General features: G+C 51.7%; 1 protein-coding gene across 14 annotated transcripts in view; it reads left to right on the top strand.

The window, feature by feature from the left end:
• Positions 1–21,454, top strand: part of STS (steroid sulfatase) — a 138,301-nt gene that overhangs the window by 84,699 nt on the left and 32,148 nt on the right. For all 14 annotated transcript variants that reach the window (XM_066250191.1, XM_066250196.1, XM_066250186.1 and 11 more), the window contains one exon: positions 20,257–20,394. In XM_066250191.1, the coding sequence (XP_066106288.1) occupies positions 20,257–20,394 (138 nt within the window). The remainder of the gene's footprint in view (positions 1–20,256; positions 20,395–21,454) is intronic.

Genomic DNA, 21,454 nt, shown 5'->3' with positions numbered 1-21,454 from the left:
GAACCACAGGAAGGAATCGTCAGTCAGAGCCTGATCAGGCAAGCTCTGTGCCCTACAGAGAAAGATGTGAACAGGGGACAAGAAGCTGAACCCTGAAGTGAAGGCAGCGCTTCCAACCCAGCCTTCCGATCGGAGCCGAAAGTTGCCGCCACCTCTGAGGTTTGGGGTCGGGTGGCTTACGTGGGATTCTTGGTTTCAAAAAAAAAAAAAGCTAAGCCTTTACTTTATTTTCCTAGCTGTCCCCTCTCCGCCCAGATAATCATCTCTGTGTGTTCTTGGTGTGGATGAGTCTGTCTCTGTTCTGTCTGTTAGTTGATTTTGGTCTTCAGATTCTCCAGAGGAGTGGAATCGTGTGGTGTTTGACTTCCTCTCGCTGGCGGATGTCACTGAGTATTGTACTCTCAGCGTCCATCTATGTTGTTGCAAATGGTAGTATTTTATGGCAGAATAAAATGTTTTTTCTGGCTGGATAATATTCTATTGTATAGATAGATAGATAGATAGATCTTTTATTGTGTAGATAGATATATTCAATTGTATAGATAGATAGATCTTTTATTGTGTAGATAGATATTCAATTGTATAGATAGATAGATAGATAGATAGATAGATAGATAGATATTTTATTGTATAGATCAGGGGTCCCCAAACTTCTTACACAGGGGGCCAGTTCACCGTCCCTCAGACTGTTGGAGGGCTGGACTATAAAAAACAACTATGAACAAATCCCTATGCACACTGCACATATCTTATTTTAAACTAAAAAAACAAAACAGGAAGAAATACAATATTTAAAACAACAAACAAGTAAATTTAAATCAACAAACTGACCAGTATTTCAGTGGGAACTATGCTCCTCCACTGACCACCTATGAAAGAGGTGCCCCTTCAGGAAGTGCGGCGGGGGCCCGGTAAATGGCCTCAGGGGGCCGCATGTGGCCCGCGGGCCGTAGTTTGGGGACCCCTGGTATAGATAGATATTCTATTGGATAGATAGAGATTGGATAGATAGATATTCTATTGGATAGATAGATATTTTATTGGATAGATAGATATTCAGTTATATATCAATAGATAGATAGATATTTTATTGTATAGATAGATAGATATTCAATTATATAGATAGATAGATATTCAATTATATAGATAGATAGATATTTTATTGTATAGATAGATATTCTATTGGATAGATAGAGATTGGATAGATAGATATTCTATTGGATAGATAGATATTTTATTGGATAGATAGATATTCAGTTATATAGATAGATAGATATTTTATTGTATAGATAGATATTCTATTAAATAGAAGGATAGATCTTTTATTGTATAGATAGATATTCTATTGAATAGATAGATATTCTATTGGACAGATAGGTAGGTAGATAGATAGATAACAGATAGATACATTTTTTCTTTATCTACTCATCTACTGATGGACACTTGGTTTGCCTCCATATCTTGCCTGTTACAAATGGTGCTGTAGTGAACACAGGGGTGTATATATATCCTTTAGAATCAGTGTTTTGGATTCCTTAGGTGTATTCCCATAAGTGGAATTGCTGGGTCATAAGGGAGCTCCATTTTTAATTACTTGAGGAATCTCCATGCTGTTTCCACAGTGGCTGCACCCGTCTACACTCCCACCAGCAGTGCAGGGGGCTCCTCTTTCCGCCACTCCTTCGCCAGCCCTTGTTGTGTGCTGATCCATTGATGATGGTCATTCTGACAGGGGTGAGGCGGCATCTCAGTGTGGTTTGGGTTTGCACTTCCCTGATGATTAGGGACATTGACCGAGGGAGCCTTTTTTCATACGTGGGACAAACACCAGCCGTTCTAAAGGAACAGCACAAGCGTTCAGGACCTTGGTTTCCAGTGGGCGGATCTGTCATGTGGCTCCTGAGAGAGTTTATCTCAGTTCTTCCCGGTGTCTTTTTCCCGCTGGGACGACCGACAAGGGCCACCTGCTCGGGGCACAGGAGTGAAACAGAACCAACCGGAAGGAAAAATATCTGATGAACCCACAGAGGGTGAGGGGAGGAGCGGAGGAAGGGACAGGGTGAGTTCCTCGTCTGCGTGCCTGATGCACAGTTCAGCGTGTGCAGCGCAGCCTCGGGGCACCCATCAAACCCATCTCGAGGGGTGGAGGATCCAACAGGAAGCCTCTTTCAACAAGGGGGTCGGGATGGTCACAAAAGGAGATGAAGCAAAACCAGAGATCTCTGCAGACGGGGAGACTCGGTTAGGTATTGGTCAACGCCCCTCAAACACGCAGTGTAATTCTAAGCAGGGTCTGGCTTATTGGACATGGATCTAATGCAGGGATTCCCAAACTATGGCCCCCTGAGGCCATTTATCCGGCCCCGCTGCACTTCCGGAAGGGGTACCTCTTTCATTGGTGGTCAGTGAGAGGAGCATAGTTCCCATTGAAGTACTGGTCAGTTTGTTGATTTAAATTTACTTGTTCTTTATTTTAAATATTGTATTTGTTCCCATTTTGTTTTTTTACTTTAAAATAAGATATGTGCAGTGTGCATAGGGATTTGTTCATAGTTTTTTTTATAGTCCGGCCCTCCAACGGTCTGAGGGGCGGTGAACTGGCCCCCTGTGTAAAAAGTTTGGGGACCCCTGATCTAATGGGTTATCCATTTAAAAACGGACTCTTACTTTCGAAGACCGTTGGGCGGAGGTAGTTGTGGGGGCCTGAACTGTAGTGTGCAGTGAGTAACCGCTCAGTGACCAGGCTTGCTGACCTGGGCAGGAGTGCTTTTCGAATGCCGTAGACCAGTCTTAGGGCACGTGCTCCCTCACTGATTTCTAAAGGCAAGCGCGTGGGGAGCAGGGGCCTGGTGTTTGCGAGGCTCCGTTCGAGGTGCTGGGATCCCTGGGAAAGCGTGGCGTTCTTTAAGGTTTGCGGATGACAGTCCAACCGTGTGATTGGCTGAGATGGCTTCGCAAGGACGTGAAAAGCAGTGGAGCAATTTGACTCGAGATTTATCTTCCTCTCAGCGCAGGATGAGAGTTCAGAAACCAAGCTCCCTGTATCGACTTCTTGAATACTGACCTTGCTGGACCCACCCAGGCAAGGCCCACGTTCACTCTGTCATTCCTCTGTTCTCTCCAGAATGTGATCTCAGCCCTCGGGTTCTGTGTTTCCCTCGGGAGTCAGTGCATCCATTTCCTACCTTGAACTGTGTAAAAGCTCTTTTTTTTTTTTTTTTTTTTTGATAAGTAGGACCTTCTTTTAAACTTGAGACTTTCCCATAAATGTAAAGGTTGCATTTCAAAGTCTACGGCTAAGAAGAGACAACATATTAATGATGATTAAACTTTTGGAGGGAACTGTGATTATCTCTCTGGTGCCTGGCACTGTGGTGATATGATGAAGGTGGTGATGGTGGTGATGATGATGAAGGTGATGGTGATGGTGATGATGGTGATGATGAAGTTGATGATGGTAATGGTGATGATGATGGTGATGATGGTGATGATGATGGTGATGATGATGATGGTGATGATGAAAGTGATGATGGTGATGATGGTGACAATGGTGATGATGATGATGAAGGTGATGATGGTGATGATGATGATGAAGGTGATGGTGATGGTGATGATGATGGTGGTGATGATGATGGTGGTGATGGTGATGATGGTGATAATGGTGGGTGTGATGATGATGATGATAATGATGACATTGATGATGATGGTGGTGATGATGATGGTGATGATGATGATTAAAGATGACAATAATGTAAAAAATGATGAAAACTGTACCCATGATAGGAGGAGAAGGAGGGAGAAGGAAGCGATGATGATCAAGATAAGGTCCACAAGGAAATGAAGTCTCACAAACTTAGGTCACTTGCCCCAAGTTCTGCAGAGAGCACATGACAGCTAGGATGTTAACGTGATTTTGGCTTGCATACTGTTCCATATGCATACTGTCCCCCATGTGCCTAAGTAAATTCCTCATGGAGATGGATTTTGGGAAGTAGACCCATTAAGAATTCAGAAAAATTTACTGGGATCTGTTTATCTGATGTCTGGTTGAGCAAGGACCTTTTTTAAACCTAAAAGCAAATTAATAAATTAATAAAGATATTGCCAGATTGAGCCACTTAAAATCTAAAATTCCCTGATGTCACAAGAGATGAACTGAAAAGGCCAAACCACCTTAAAGTCACGTGCAAGGATAGAAAGGAATTCCTTGAGCTGTACAGAGATTTCATGCCAAGATATTCACACAAAGGTAAAGACCAGAAAAGGCACTGTGTTGTCCCAATGTATTGGATCAGTTCAATACACTTTTGCCAGCAATAAGCTTATGATTTCTAAAAAAAGAAAAAAGAAAAACAAAAATATCTTTGCTAATATGATGAATGAAAGGGGACAACTCTTTTTCAAAGTTACACATGCCACATGATATTGATTCGTAAAAAGGTCAGACATTTTTCTTTTTTCATTCAACCAAAACATTCTGTTGTCATTTGTCAAGTGGGGTCGGCACATTGTCTGAAGCCCCCTGATCTGAGGCTGACGTGACACAGTGTCGTGGCAGGCAGACCTCTCACACTGCCAACCACGCCCGTTAGGTTTGAATACGTGTAACATACCCAGCCAGTGCTTTTTATTTCTGAATGCCAAAGCATGTAGGACACAATTATCAGAAATCAGCTCGAGCCATAGATAGGATTTTCTCTTTTCTTTGCTATTCTTTTGATTTTAATTGAGAGCAGGGAAGACAGAGAGCAGACTTCTGCATGTACCCCAGCCAGGAGTCACCCAGCAACCCCCATCTGGGGCCGATGCTTTGCCCACCTTGAGCCGTTGTTTGGCAGCCAGGCTATTTTTAGTGCCTGAGATGGAGGCTCCATGGAGTCATTCTCAGCACTGGGGGCCAACTCACTAGAACCAATTGAACTATGGCTACAGGAGAGAGGGGGAAGAGAGAGAAAGAGACAAGGGGTGGTGAAGGGTGGGGAAGCAGATGTTCGCTTCCCCCGTGTGCCCTGACCGGGGATCAAACCTGGGACATTCACACGCCAGGTCAGTTCTCTACCACTGAGCTAACTGGCCAGGGCCAGGCTTTTATTTTTCACCATGGTGCTTTTCTTCATTGGAAATTCCGAAAGAGAATGTTAAGACTTTTAGTTACCCGGCAGAAGGAGAGAGAGAGAGAGAGAGAGAGAGAGAGAGAGAGAGAGAATCTCTGTGTCCACATGCTATTTGCTCACTGTTGTGGATATTGTCTTTGGTTGGTCAGTCCTCTCCACTGGTGGGAGACCGCTGAGAAGTTGAGTGAGGTGGACTGTGGAGGCCTGAGGCCGTGCTCTGTGTCTGGGCCGTAGGCGTCAGGTCAGGAGTTCAGAGCAATGAGGCCCCTAGAGCCCGCTGTCAGCGGGGGGGCCGTGGCCCAGCGTCTCTGTGTGGGACGGCACAGGGCGAGTGCACAGGCAGGGTATGCTCTGTCAGTGAGCAGTGGTCACAGACACCTGTCTTGTCGCCCCTGGAGGGTGGTGTCAGAGGACACCTGTGCCAGCATGGGTGGCAGCCACACCCCTCTTGTGCCTGTCTGCCTGTCCTCCTATTACTGCTCTGCCCCCAAGTGTCTCCCGGGGCAGCGAGGAGGGGCCAGCTGGCCTGCGTCCTGCTGGCCTGCGTCCTGCCCTCACCCGTGTGACCTCCCCTGCGTCCCTAAGCTCCAGGTTGGTGCCTGGACCCGCGCCCTGCTTGCCCCAGATGGTCACAACTCAGTTATGCGTCCTGTCCGTTGGCTGTGTGAAGAGATGGAAGCACAGACACTAGAGATTGAGAAGAGTGAATGTGTATCAGGGATCACTGGAGGACTTTTTTTTTTTTTTTTTTTTTTAATTTATTCATTTTTAGAAAGGAGAGAGAGGGGGGGAGAGAGAGAGAGGAGAGAGAGAGACAGGGGGGAGGAGCTGGAAGCATCAACTCCCATATGTGCCTTGACCAGACTGGAGGACTTTTTAAACCACGTCATCGAATGTGTGATGTCATCGTCAGCGAGCAGTTCATGGTCTGAGCCTGTTCTTCCCCCTGCGACCTCTCTCACCAGTCAGAACTTAGCACAGCCCGGCAGCCTATGCCCTCTTCCAACCCCCAGCCCTTCTTCCTCTCTGGGGACCCTCCCTCGGGTCTCTGTTTCTACGAGTTTGTTTTTGCATGCTTTGTTCATTTGTTTTTTTGCAGTTTTTTTTTTAATGCACATATACATAGAACCATATGGTATTTCCTTGCCTGACATAATTCGCTGAACATAGCACCCTCTGTCTAGCTCAGGGGTCGGCGAACTCATTAGTCAACGGAGCCAAATATCAACAGTACAACGATTGAAATTTCTTTTGAGAGCCAGATTTTTTAAACTTAAACTATAGAGGTAGGTACATTCCTTATCGAGGTAGCGCCCACACATGGTATTTTGTGGAAGAGCCACGCTCAAGGGGCCAGAGAGCCGCATGTGGCTCACGAGAAGTAGTTTGCCAGCCAGGGCTCTGGGTCCATCCATGCTGTCACAGATGGGAAGATTTCATCCTTCTTCACGACTGCTTCATATTCTGTTTTAGGCCCTGGCCGGTTGGCTCAGTGGTAGAGCGTCGGCCTGGCGTGCAGGAGTCCCGGGTTCGATTCCCGGCCAAGGCACACAGGAGAAGCGCTCATCTGCTTCTCCACCCCTCCCCCTCTCCTTCCTCTCTGTCTCTCTCTTCCCCTCCCGCAGCCGAGGCTCCATTGGAGCAAAGATGGCCCGGGCACTGAGGATGGCTCCATGGCCTCTGCCTCAGGCACTAGAGTGGCTCTGGTTGCAGCAGAGTGATGCCCCAGATGGGCAGAGCATCGCCCCATGGTGGGCGTGCCTGGTGGATCCCGGTCGGGCGCATGCGGGAGTCTGTCTGACTGCCTCCCCGTTTCCAACTTCAGAAAAATACAAATATATATATTCTGTTTTATGTATGCACCACGTCTTGATAACCCCTTTCCTACCTTGGCTATGGTGAATAACACTGCCAGGAGCAGAGGGGTGCCTATGTCTTTTCAAACGAGTTTTCGTTTCCTTCCAATAAATACTCCGAGGAGGACTCAGTGGGCCATGTGCGAGTCTGGTTTTAGCTTTCTATGGAATCTCCATACTGTTTTCGGAAGATTGTTATTTTTTTACAGGGAAGCTCTTTAAGTTATTTTATTGGCTCCCAACCGGTAGGAAAAAAAAAAATAACTGAAGTCAGGCTATGAAATGGTGTTATTTCCATCAGTACATCCTTCGTGCAAGACTGACCTTGTCCGTTGGGCGCCCCAGCTACCGCTCATGCAAAAAATTAACACGGTCCCAAGCTGTGCCGTTTCTGGCGGTGACTGGCGGCGTGCTGTATTTAACAGAAAGTGTCGTCCCTGGGAGGTCACAAACAGCGGACATACCTATTGAGTTTCATTTAGAGGGAAATAGCCTCTGATGTTTATCAATTGCTTAAACTGTAAAACAGATGCTGGGTGACATTCACCTCCGTAATCTCCCTCTCGTCAGCCGTGACGGCGGAATGTTACCCTGTGCCCCTGTCCACGCTCCCGGTTTACGGTTAGAGAGAGATCACTGCTGTTCACTCCTAAAGTGAAGCCAGGAGCCAGAAGGGAACAAAAATGACAGAATCACAGCAGTTTAAGTCTTTTTTTTTTTGCCTCCACCGTGGGGAAGGCAGCGTGGCGATGTTCTCGCCTGCCGCGTCTCAGCAGTGAGAACCGTCTTAGAAACGGGCTTCTGCGTCTGATTGGGGCGGATACAAGCTCCGAGCTCAGGGAGGAAGACAAGCTTCCGACAATGAGCTCCTTGGACAACTCCGGGAGCTTGGAGTATGGACTTGGACGGGACGGTTTGGATGTGTTTAACCGCCGCCTGTCCGGGAAGTAAAGGGGGGGGAAGAGAGACGGAAGGATGTTACAGTTTATCTTTTTTTTTTTTTTATATTTTTCTGAAGCTGGAAACGGGGAGAGACAGTCAGACAGACTCCCGCATGCGCCTGACTGGGATCCACCCGGCACGGCCACCAGGAGCGACGCTCTGCCCACCAGGGGGCGATGCTCTGCCCCTCTGGGGCGTCGCTCTGCCGCGACCAGAGCCACTCTAGTGCCTGGGGCAGAGGCCAAGGAGCCATCCCCAGCGCCCAGGCCATCTTTGCTCCAATGGAGCCTCGGCTACAGGAGGGGAAGAGAGAGACAGAGAGGAAGGAGTGGGGGGTGGAGAAGCAAATGGGCGCTTCTCCTATGTGCCCTGGCCGGGAATCGAACCCAGGTCCCCCGCACGCCAGGCCGACGCTCTACCACTGAGCCAACCGGCCAGGGCCACAGTTTATCTTGAAACAAGAGGAGTGAGCTTTGTCCCCAATGAGGTGGATGCTCCCACCTTGGAAATGCTTTGGGCGTCTACCCGCATGGAGGTTGGATTCTTCCAGGCAGCGGTGTGACCGGCTCGGACGTCGAAGGTCAAAGGCAGGCAGCAGCCAGTGGGGTCTGGGTGGACAGGAGGGATTCTTTGACCCGAGCAGCATAAACTGTGACAGGGTGTCAGTGAGTAGGGGCGGCGTCCGCACGCACGACTGTAGAATACACATCCGTCTGCATCGGGCATGCACGCAGCAAACAAACAAGTCATTTAGTACGTGCTAAACCTTTCTTTCATTATTTTTTAAGATTTTATTTATGGATGTTAAAGAAAGGAGAGAGAGAGAGAGAGAGAGGCAGGAGGAGGGGCAAGAAGCATCAACTCGTAGTTGCTTCTCGATCGTGCCTTGACCAGGCAAGCCCGGGGTTTCGAACCGGCGACCTCAGCTGGCTGTTGAGTATCCATTTCAGCTGCCCTCAGAGCAACTGTGGGAAAGGTTGTAAGACCTGCATTCATTTGTGGAGAGAAAGAAATGACGTCCAGTTCTCCGATAACCCAGGGTCCCCCTTGTGACCCCACTGTCATCTCCCCGTTGCTGTCTGCACCAGAGGGTCACACAGCTGTGCGCGCGGGCAGCCTCCTAGCATGTTATAGTTGAACCCCTCATGTGCCCTGAACGAGGACCCTCAAACACACCTATCGGGCTTCCTCGCTCGGCACTTTGTGAAGACCAGAGAATGGAATTCCTGAGGCACAGCCCACATCAAGAACTCATCCGTGGTCAAGGACAGAGGCAAGTTATGGGGACAGGGGACAGAAAGATCGGAACCTCGTTTCATTGTCCCTCTTTGCCTGTCTTGTGCGGGTGTCCAATGTAGCACTTGCGTCCCACCCGTTTGCCCACCTCGTGGAGACACCCCATATGCGCGGTGTTGGTCCTGGGCTCTGGTCTTGACTGCATTCACTTTATTTATTTATGTATTTATTTTATAGAGAGTCAGGGAGAGGGGTAAATAGGGACAGATAGACAGAAACGAAGAGAGATGAGAAGCATCAGTCGTCAGTTTTTCGTTATGACACCTTAGTTGTTCATTGATTGCTTTCTCATATGTGCCTTGACCGTGAGGCTACAGTAGACCGAGGGACCCCTTGCTCGAGCCAGCGACCTTGGGTCCAAGCTGGTGAGCTTTTGCTCAAACCAGATGAGCCCGTGCTCAAGCCGGCGACCTCGGGGTCTCGAACCTGGGTCCTCCGCGTCCCAGTACGACGCTCTATCCACTGCGCCACCGCCTGGTCAGGCTTGACTGCATTCAGTTCAAATGCCTTGTTGCCTCAGATCAAGCCTCATCTTCAAACATTTGTCTTTCTCTCCATGAACCTGTTCTTGATTTTCTGTGTGTGCTCCAGGTGTGCACATCTGGAGAGCATCCCTGACATGACCAGGGTGTCCAGAAATTCAGTAACAGGCGGGAAGAAGGAAAGAAACAGACATAGTAGTGTACGTTTTTTCTTTCTCTTCATTTGTGTGTGTGTCTGTCTGTCTGTCTGTCTGAGTTTCCAGTAATTCTTTGTGTACAAAATCATCAATTTTCTGGAGAAAGAGTTTTTTGCAACCTTAACATAGAGATGTAAACAGTATATAGGAAGAAAGTCGAAAGGGTTAGGACAAAGCCCAGGGCAGAACCAGGGCAGGTCATGTGGCCCAACCGTGTGGCCGTTAATATGGATGTGGAAACCCACTGTGCAGACTATTGATTCTCTAAACTGACTTAGGCTGTAAACATTCACCTCTGGATCTTTCACCAACTCTGTAATAATGTTACCGTTTTTACGGAGCTCCACTTCCTGCTCTGGAGCCTGGGACCAGATGTTATTTTTGCCTTGAATTTGCATCTCAAAGTAAGAGGGATACTTCCTTCTTCACACTCTCTTTATACATCGTTTCCATAAGGAAGCTAGCGTCTCCCATGATCAAGGCATTGGCTTCCCAATTATTACCTCGGACAGGATGCCTAAGATACGTGGTAGCATTTTAATAACGCAACATCCAAGCCACCGCCACCAGCACCATAGTAATGAAACATTTGGTGACTAACAGTAGCCAAAGCATGAAAGCCTTTGCTGTATTCTGGCGGCTTGCTGAAACATTGTACGTGGATAATTTTGATGACTCCGGGGACTGCAGTAGAAGGTATTTTTGTGGCCATCTCATTTGCAGAGGGAAAGTGAAGCTGCAATGTAGCTTGTGCTCCATTGAGTACCATGAGAAGATTTCTAGACCGTTGAGGCAACTGGGAGGCCACCTGCTGCTGGCCACCTGCTGGTGGGCTCTGAGCTCTGTTTGCGGCAATGACCGACCGCTGACACATTCTTCCCGCTCCCGTCGGCTAGGAGTCCATCACGCCCTGTGCTCTCGAGACGGCCTCGGACACTGTAAGGGTGTCTGCGTTCAGAATGAGACAGTGACAGAGAGAAGGGCAGGAGGTCGATTTGCTTACAAGCGAAAGGCTTTCTTTCGATAATCTTCCGCCTTCGACCTCTGCCGGCGAGCACGTTTCATTTGCTGCTTAAATACTTCAAGGCCTGGGAGGAGAAGCTATATTGGGACCAGGGAGACGGGGTTAAAGCCATGTCCAGATAATATTCTGCGGAGTACCAGTGCGTCTAGTGGAAAGGCGAGGTGAGAACTGGGGGGCGGGGGTCAGGAGTAGAGACTGTATCGATACCTGCTGTTAAGTCAGGGGGCACTCGGGGCTCACCAGAACCACCACAGGCAACTCACCTGCCTGGGGGAGCATCAGTCCTGCTTGATTGGGTTAGTTGACTGAAGCAATCAGAGTGAAGGGAAGTCGTGTATTGGGAGCGGTCACCATGGGTGCCTGGTATGTAAGAAGTGGTCAACAAGTGCTCACTGCTGTCACTGTCATTATTTTCCCTTGCCCAGATGAGCCAGCGTCTTTGGTTAACAATGGGCATCGGCCCCATTACACCGAGTAGAAACATCACGGGTGAGAACAATGCCTATTGTACAAGGGCAGACGCACGCTGGCACTGTCCTGTGTGTTCTCACGTGATGATTACGATCTCACCCGGTATCCGAGATGTCCCCTGTGGTCCTCAGTCTGTAGGACAAGCCCGTCCTCCTGTGGCCTTGGGCTTCAGGATCTGGGAGAAGGAGCCACCCTGCTTCGGACGGCTTGCGCCTGAGTTCTCCTCATGATGTCAGCGGCTCACGTTGGCATCAGGTGGACGTGGTGGGCAATGGGAGGGCCCCTGGACCAGGAGGCTGGTGGGGTGTCAGCATCTCTAGGGTGTAAAGTGAGTGTTGAGGCGGGCTTGCACCTGTGAGTTGTGGGCAAGAGGTCAACGAAAGGAAGAGTAGTAATGGTCAGTTTCGGACCTTCAGCTTTCTAACAAGTAAATTTATTTATTTATTTATTTATTTTTAACAGAGACAGAGAGAGAGAGTCAGAGAGAGGGATAGACAGGGACAGACAGACAGGAATGGAGAGATGAGAAGCATCAATCGTTAGTTTTTCGTTGCGCATTGCGACACCTTAGTTGTTCATTGATTGCTTCCTCATATGTGCCTTGACCATGGGCCTTCAGCAGACTGAGTGACCCCTTGCTCGAGCCAGTGACCTTGGGTTCAAGTTGGTGAGCTTTTTGCTCAAACCAGATGAACCCACGTTCAAGCTGGCGACCTCGGGGTCTCGAACCTGGGTCCTCGGCATCCCAGTCCGACGCTGTATCCACTGCGCCACCGCCTGGTCTGGCCACCTTCGGCTTTCTAGATGGTGAAATCCAGGATGAGGGAAATCTAGTCCTAAGACAGAAAGTCTTGCAGATGGTGGGGTAGAGCCTGGTGGTTAGAGCATTCTGAAAGGTTTCGTTTCTGTCACACTGTCCGCCACCTCTACACAGCCTCAGCGCCTGGCCCGGATCCGGTGGGAAACTGAAGGTCATCTCTCCTGTGAGAGGCGTCCCCGGTGACATCCTGGCCGATGGGTTTGGGGAGCTTTGCACTGACTTGGATCATAGAAACGGGCCCACGGGCACCTGGTCCTCCAAGACAAATCTCGCTGGTGCGGATTCCAGGGACCCAATGCCTGCCCCCCCGAGTCCCCAGGACAGTGCAGAAAGCCTAGTACGATAGTGGAGCGCTTTCTGCCTGCCGGGTGGCCTGCTGCTCCGGTCAGCCGTCCCGCTGTGATGTCTGTGACCCTGAGGAAGTCGGGGCTACAGGAAGTGACCCCAACGGGCCTTGCTCCGACCCACAGGCACGCCCACCTGGGTGTTCTGGCAGACACCCGTGGGCGATTCCGTGGATACAGCGACACTGCTTGTCTTGTGTGTTTGTCTCACGGACGCAGGGGCATGGCAGTGAGCACTCGTTGGGGTCATGCAGATTACGTGCAGCGGATGCAACACCCTGACAAGTGCTTGTGACTCAAAAAAGCGAGCAGAGTGGGGTCTTCGGAGCGTCCCAGATGCTGAGGGCAGGTGCAGGCCGAGGGGAAGACTCCGCCCATCAGCGCTGGGGTCAGGGAAACCACACCATTTTCCTTTTGTTTTTCTGTGAATGAGAAGCATGGAGGCAGAGAGATAGAATCTCCCGCCTGCACCCTGACCGGGATCCACCAGTCAAGCCGCCTACCGGGGATATTCTGCCCATCTGGGGCCGATGCTCTGTTGCTAGAGCTATTTTTAGTGCCTGAGGCAGTGGCCACAGAGCCCTCCTCAGCTCCCGGGGCCAGCTTGCTTCAATGAGCCATGGCTGTGGGAGAGGAAGACAGAGAGAGAGAGAGAAGGGGAGGTGGAGAAGCAGATGGGCACTTCTCCTGTGTGCCCTGACCAAGAATCAAACCCAGGACTTCCGCACGCCAGGCTGATGCTCTACCACTGAGCTGACGGGCCAGGGCCAATCTGCACCAATTTCATAGCAAGCGGGCGCAACACCAAATGAGGGTGAGTTTGCTGGAAACGGCGGGAACTCAGGTGGGGACTGAGGCAGAGGGAAACAGCGGGTCATCCGTGGAATGACCACATTCCAGTCTTACTGTTTGCCATTTCTCAACTACTCTAGGAATTGAGCGTGCTGACAAGGGTTATTATCCCTGTGTATCCAAGTTATGCCTTAGGTAGATAGTCTGAAATCCGAGCAAAGTTCTTGACATTGGAACAGAGCCCACCGTCTGCTTTTGTTACATGTCAATGTTTATGACACATTGTACCACGTGTCAGCTCTCTTCCGAGAGGCTGGTCTTCACACAGATACACTGTATCCTTCTGGTGCGTCTCTCTGAAGTTCTCAGACCTCCCTCCAGATTCGCCCACCAGAACCTTCACTTGGCCATGGTCTCCGAGTGTTGGATTAACCTGTTCACGTACATCCTGTGAACACACGAGGTGACCTGAACCCGTATTCGAAAACGCAAGCTCTGGATGACCCGTTTGAGTCAAACCAGGAGAATGAGAAAGATAAATTGCGTAAGTGAACGCGGGAAGTAGCCAGATCGGTTCTGCGGCATCGTACGGGCTTGCTCTCCGGTGGCTCTCTGGGAAGTGTTTAGGGGTCTCTTCTGAGCATCTGTTGGGTGAGATGTGGTGTGCTAATTTAGGAGACAGGGACGTGGGAGACGTGATAGAGGGTGATCCCCAAAGGAACGGGTGTGGTGGGCCGTCTGGAACAGGGAAGGAGAGACAGGGCTGTCAGAGAGAAGGACTTATCCGTGTCTTAAAGGTCTTTCGACACCAGGGTCGGCCAGCTCCTCCGTCACCGGCGGTGGCAGGCTCACGTGCAGGCCGCATAAATTGCTCGTGACAAAGCCTGACCCCTTTCCTGTCCTCGCTCAGTCATTCGCAACGAGGGAAGCCGCCTTTCCGTCATCCTCGGCGTGCGGAAATGTCATACGGGGCAGAGTGCGCCCTCTTGACCCCGCCCGGTGTCTCAGCTCCCGAGAACAGCCTGCAAGAATTGTGTTTCCCCGCGCCGCCTCAGCCCCTGAGGGGCCGGGCGGCGTCCGCCCCGTTCTGACCCGGGCTGCTATGAATACGAGACGCGCCTCGCGGTCAAGGGCAGTGAGGCCAGACTCCACATCTTCCGTGTCACTAGTGCAGTGTGTGGCTTGCCTCTCTCTGAAAACATCCTGAAGTCAGAGAACAAATGTAGAGCCACAACAAAGAACACCAACTCCAGCCCTACACGTGCACATGCACACACATGCATACACACACGTGTGTGTGCACGCACCCACACACACACATGCACACATGCACGTGCACACACGTGTACACATGCATGCACACATGTGTGCGTGCACGCACCCACACACACACGCACACATGCCCACACACACGCATGCGCACACATGCACACATGTATACACAAATGTGTGTGCGCACGCGCTCATGCATGCATACACACATGTGCACACACATGTACACACACATACACGCACACATGCATGCATATACACGTGCATGCACATGCAGACACACACATGGAAACACACATGCAAACACATGCACCCCCACACACACACGCACACACACGTCCTCCATAAAACCACACATTATTTCTGTGTCTACACCAGCTGATGGGATGCAGATCAGTAACCCAAACCCAGGGCTTTCATTTGAGGTCATAAACTGTTTGCTTTTACCTACGAGGGTTTGAGCATGATCCGATCCAATAGAGAACTCCCCGGGCTTCCAAACGGCTCCCCTGGGGGACCCCCAGAGCTCTGCGTCACGGAGAACATCTGGACTGGGGCTCACAGAAACGTGGGCATTTATTCTAGATCACAGTTTCCTGCACAGGATGGAACCCTGCTTCCCACTGGAGACGGTCCGTCTACTCTACTTGTGCGTGGACGAGTATGTTCTGATGGGTGGGGTGCCGGTTGTGCCTCTAATCCAGGGGTCCCCAAACTTTTTACACAGGGGGCCAGTTCACTGTCCCTCAGACCGTTGGAGGGCCGGACTATAAAAAAAAAAAAACTATGAACAAATCCCTATGCACAACGGCACATATCTTATTTTAAAGTAAAAAAAAAACCAAAACGGGGACAAATACAATATTTAAAATAAAGAACAAGTAAATGTAAATCAACAAACTGACCTGTATTTCAATGGGAACTATGCTCCTCTCACTGACCACCAATGAAAGAGGTGCCCCTTCCGGAAGTGCAGCGGGGGGTTGGGGGCGGATAAATGGCCTCAGGGGGCCGCATGCGGCCCGCGGGCCGTAGTTTGGGGACCCCTGTTCTAATCCTACGTCAGCCGATGAAGGATGTGCCGGTCTGTGGCCGGTGACAGCAGACTGTCTGCGCTGTAGGTTAGGAAGATCAGACGTTGAGTGGTGGGCGCACACTGCAGAATACAGACGATGTGTCATTGAACTGTATACGTGAAATCTACCTAACTGTATTAACCAGTATCACCCCCCCCCAAAATTAATTAAATTTTCAAAAATCTGGCTTCCAGGGGGCGTGCCTAGCATTTCCCACGCCCACGGAGAGTCATGGCCACCATTGGGTGCTACGGATAGATACGTTAATCTACCTTAAAATTCTGTGCAGGATCCCACCAGCCACGTCTTGATCAAACAAAGGACAGAGCAGCCTAGTTTTAGGGGAACTTTTTAGAGTTTTCGGTGTTCCCGGGAATTGCATTGAGTAGGCGGGAGTTCTTTCTTAATTACTTGTGGTGGGTGGCTGAACGAGAGGTTTTATTTTTTTTCCTTAACGAGCCTCCTGCTTCCCCGAAGTTGGCTCCAATATGTTGTGTACTTTGTCGAAGAAAAGAGAACGCTAGATCAGCTTAATTCACCAGACGTCTGTCTATGAGGCAAGGTGCCATTTTTCATTTAAAAATTTTTTTTTTCTTTCTGCAGTTGACATACAGCAGTATAGTCATTGTTTTCAAGAGTACAGCATAGCGATTAAACACATATCCAGGCCTGGCCTGTGGTGGCGCAGTGCGTAAAGCGTCGACCTGGAAATGCTGAGGTCGCTGGTTCGAAACCCTGGGCTTGCCTGGTTAAGGCACATATGGGAGTTGATGCTTCCTGCTCCTCCCCCTTTCTCTCTTTCTCGGTCTTTCTCTCCTCTCTCTCTCTCTGTCTCTCTCTCCTTTCTAAAAAACAAACAAACAAACAAAAAGCTCAGCCCTCTCCCCATCATTGCCAAGTGACTACCCTGCCTCGAGGTAACCGTGATGTCCGTGGCGGAGTTGGCACAGAACATAAACACATATCCAACTTACGCAGCGGTCACCCCGATGAGTGGAGTGCCCCTCTGACCGACTTTTCTTTAACTCCATTGGAAGAACTCGGGGCGTTGAGCATGCGATGGCTGACCCGTCCCGGGCTCAGTGTTTTGGACGCCAAACTCCCTTATTCCTCCTGCCAGCCCTCTGCTGTTATAGTTTTTATTGTGTCCAGCTTAGACGTAAATATTTACGGGACCCAGGGAGTTTGCGCTCTTGGTTTCACGAGGGAGCGCCCCCCCTGAGGCGAGACCCGGAGTTTCGCGTGTGCGTTGCGGACCCATCTGTCCCCTGGGTGGCCCATTGTGGTGCTGTCTCTCCATAGTGGCTTCACTTGTGCGTGGAATGACCCCAGGGAGTGGAGGAAGTTTCTAGAATTTTCCTCCCCTTCCCCTGCAGCCCACATGCACACATGGAGGACGGAGGAGCCAGAATTTCTCATTTCCAGGTTCTCTTCTTTTCGGATATTACGAAACCTGGTCAGGAAGTCCTCCTGTATTTTCTGTTTCTCTTTTTTTTTTTTTTTTTCTATAGAGAAGCTCGCTCCTGTTGTCCGCGGTTAGATAACAAATTGCTCTCGAAATGGCTTATTTTCCGTGTGTGTGCGTTGCCTTTCAGGGGAGCGAGATGAGAAAGCTTTGGAAATAAAACATTTCATTTTTAAGCTATCGCGCGGCCCGCCATCGGTAATTCAACGCCATCATCCGATATAAACTGGCATCATTATCCCTGGAGCACCTTTCCTGAGGAATAATATTTGCTGTGCTGACTTGTGCTGTGTGGCAGGAATAACACAGGAGTGTGCGTCCCCCCGCCGGGGAGAAGGGCTCTGTCCGGGATTTGGGGGAGAAAACGATGTCAGGCCTTTATACAGGGAGGGGGCGAGGGGAAGCTTATAGCTATGCACACACGAAACACAACATATGGTCGTGTTATTATTTGTTAACGATTGCGTTGTTTTCCACGCGGCGCACGATCAACCCGCTTTTTTGCCCCACGGTGTACGATCAGTCTTAAGAAAAACGAGCTGATGTTACCATTTTCCAAGCGGTGGGGCTGACATGCACGCTAGAAGGACCCCGTGCCCGAGTGTGCAGAGTTTGGGGAGCGTCCCGAACCCCGCCACAGTGAGCGTCTGTCTGACGGTGATTCCTCACGGCTCCTCCCACGGCCCTCTTTGTCCTCGGCTGGAAGTGTGGCATTTGTGTATACGGCGAGCCCTCCAGAGCCGTTTATTATACGAGTTAAAATATTGGGAAGGGTTGAACATACTTCATGTGCTGGCATTTCCCATCAAGCAGCAAAGCTGGCCTTGGTTTGGCCTCGGACGCCCTCCCGGCCACGTCCCTGCGTTCCTGGTCTCCTCTCTGCGCCTGTAGGTGGGGACGCCCTCCCCCCCGGGGTGTGCGGGCAGGTCTGCAGGGGGACGTGGCCTCCGTGCTGGAAAGGATGTCCGTGCATGCAGTTACGATTTCCGCTGCGCAGGACGCCTGGGGCTCCTGCAGGACTCCGGTGTGGGGTTGTGCTGCAGGGCAGGGTCGAGGAGGGCGGCCCCCAACGTCACGTCGAGACTAAGGAGCCTCACCCACATCAGGTGGACACGCCCGTTACTCACGGCGTGAGGCTTTCGGGGGCTGCGTGGGGGGGAGCCCCCATGCTGGTCTGAGAATAGTTTGAGAGAGATGGGAACTGAGACCGGTTCGGCGTCCCAGGTGGCCGCCAGCAGCCCGTGAGTACGTGGCTCTCCGTGGGACTTATAAACCCTGGGGCGGACTGCCTCTCCCTTCCCCTCTGAGAGCTGGTGCTGGCTGCCTGCTTGGAGAGGCCACCTGCAGCCCCGTCCGGAATCCTCAGCTGGCCTCTGTTTCTCCCGTGTGGAAGATCTTAGGCGTCAGGAGACGGAGACAGAGAAGTTCAAAACCTCTCGTGCGCCCTTGATCCACACTAATTAAATCTGTGCCCTCCCTCCTGGGTTAATTGGAAAAAGGCAGGGGTCGTCGTTTGGTTGTATGCGTGGCTATTTCAGTGCGCACCTCTAATTTTTTTTTTAATTTTTTTTTTTTTTGTATTTTTCTGAAGCTGGAAACGGGGAGAGACAGTCAGACAGACTCCCGCATGCGCCCGACCGGGATCCACCCGGCACGCCCACCAGGGGCGACGCTCTGCCCACCAGGGGGCGATGCTCTGCCCCTCCGGGGCGTCGCTCTGCTGCGACCAGAGCCACTCTAGCACCTGGGGCAGAGGCCAAGGAGCCATCCCCAGCGCCTGGGCCATCTTTGCTCCAATGGAGCCTTGGCTGCAGGAGGGGAAGAGAGAGACAGAGAGGAAGGAGAGAGGGAGGGGTGGAGAGGCAGATGGGCGCCTCTGCACGCACCTCTAATTTTATCCCCCTTGATGTCTTTTTTGCTCCTGTCTGAACCTCACAGGGTCCTCCCCCCACCCCATGACTACGCAGGGCAGGAAGAGTCTGGCTTCTGCAATGTGACTTCACTCTCTGTCTCTGCCTCTCCCGTTTCCTCGCCGGGGGTCACTTATCTGTCCAGAGCCTTGCTGCCATCACCCGTCAAATGAGTGACCAGAAACAATTCTGCCTGGTCACAGAGCTCAGGGCCGTCTAAACGAGAGGCCGTGGGAGAACGTCCCCCGCACGTTGACGGCGCTCGGGTGATGGTGGCCGGGATCTCAGAGCTGCTGATGTTGTGGTGTTAGCTACAATTGTGGGGGGTGGGGTGGGGCACAGTGTCAGGCTCGGGGGGATAGGATAGGGGCAAGAATGAGGGGGGGATGAGGGGTATGGATATGATAGATTTGGACGTGGGTATCTATTCTAAGGGTTATAAGAGGTCATTCATCAATAAAATATCTGAAGATGGATTTGCTCATACAAGAGGGATATCGGTGGGGTTTTTTTTCCCCCAGTCCTTATGGGCCATCTCTAGGCTTGTTTCTAACCAGTGGACCGTGCCCAGCTGGTGAGTGCAGAGGTTTGGGCCCTGCCTCCCAGTATCTCTCTCCAAGTGACTCGTGACCCGTCAGCCCCATCCTTGTAAGATCCTTGACCGGGTCACTCGGCTAAGTCCGTCTGTGGCGCCCAACGGTCCCCACGGTGCTGTGAGGTGTCGCTCGATTGGATCACTGACGCCTGTCGCCGCTCTCTGAAGCTAGAAACGGGGAGAGACAGTCAGACAGACTCCCGCATGCGCCTGACCGGGATCCACCTGGCACGCCCACCAGGGGCGACACTCTGCCCACCAGGGGGTGATGCTCTGCCCCTCCGGGGCGTCGCTCTGCCACGACCAGAGCCACTCTAGTGCCTGGGGCAGAGGCCAAGGAGCCATCCCCCAGCGCCCGGGCCATCTTCGCTCTAATGGAGCCTTGGCTGCGGGAGGGGAAGAGAGAGACAGAGAGGAAGGAGAGGGGGAGGGGTGGAGAAGCAAATGGGCGCTTCTCCTGTGTGCCCTGGCCGGGAATCGAACCCGGATCCCCCGCACACCAGGCCGACGCTCTACCACTGAGCCAACCGTCCAGGGCCGACCCCCGTTCTCTCTCAGAGATCCGGGCTGTTTGAGAACCGAGTCTCCCCTCCCCCACAGGGCAGCTCCTGAACGTGCTGGAGGAGCTCGGGCTGACCAACAGCACCCTCGTCTACTTCACGTCAGACCAGGGCGCGCACGTGGAGGAGGTGACCGCCAAGGGGGAGCGCCACGGAGGCAGCAACGGGATCTACAAAGGTGAGAGGGTGTGCAGGCGAGTGCTGGCCTCTGGGCTCACCCTCCGGCCACTCCACCCTGGACCCCAGTGCATTGGCACGGCCCTCCGCCCCCCCCCCCCGTCCTCTCTGAGGGACGCTTGTGACCGCCACGCTCCCCGGCCAAATGGTGCGCCGAGTCCTGACCCCCTCGGGGTCGCTTGAAAGTACGTTCAGTCAGAAGTGCGTTCTGCTTTGCGAGCACCGTAGCCTGGCTGGCTTCGAGTGAGGACGCGTCAGGTGTATGCCATGCCAGAGTGGGGAAATTGCGTGGCAAACCCTCATTCGTCTGTGTCACGGGCCCACCCAGGTATGCCAGGGTGATCTCCCCGTTCCCACTCCCTTCATCACCTCTGCAAAGTCCCCTCTGCCACGGAAGGGATCGTGGTCCCCGCATCCGGGCGATGAGGACATTGGTAAATTTGGGAGCCCATTACCCTGTCTGCCGCCACCCACAATAGCTTTTTTTTGTATTTTTCTGAAGTTGGAAACGGGGAGGCAGTCAGACAGACTCCCGCATGCGCCTGACCAGGATCCACCCGGCACGCCCACCAGGGGGCGATGCTCTGCCCATCTGGGGCGTCGCTCTGTTGCAACCAGAGCCATTCTAGCACCTGAGGCAGAGGCCATGGAGCCATCCTCAGCGCCCGGGCCATCTTTGCTCCAATGGAGCCTTGGCTGTGGGAGAGGAAGAGAGAGACAGAGAGGAAGGAGAGGGGGAGGGGTGGAGAAGCAGATGGGCACTTCTCCTGTGTGCCCTGGCCGGGAATCGAACCTGGGACTCCACACCAGGCCAACGCTCTACCACTGAGCAAACCGGCCAGGGCTACAATAGCTTTTTGAGCTGATGCTCACTCCTTACACAACGCCAGCCAAGCCACCACCGTGCCGGGTCACGCATCGTGTGACACTGGGAGTGTTACGTGACACCCTGGTACCGCCCCCGCACGGCGTGGACGGTGTCCCCCGGAGAATGCGGCACATGTGTGCCCGACTATAATAACGTGTGGCCCGTTTCCCGGAGACTTCAGGGAGACTCCTGC

The sequence above is a fragment of the Saccopteryx bilineata genome, chromosome X, assembly GCF_036850765.1.
Source record: "Saccopteryx bilineata isolate mSacBil1 chromosome X, mSacBil1_pri_phased_curated, whole genome shotgun sequence".
NCBI lineage: Eukaryota > Metazoa > Chordata > Mammalia > Chiroptera > Emballonuridae > Saccopteryx > Saccopteryx bilineata.
This window is presented reverse-complemented; position numbering and strand designations above follow the sequence as displayed.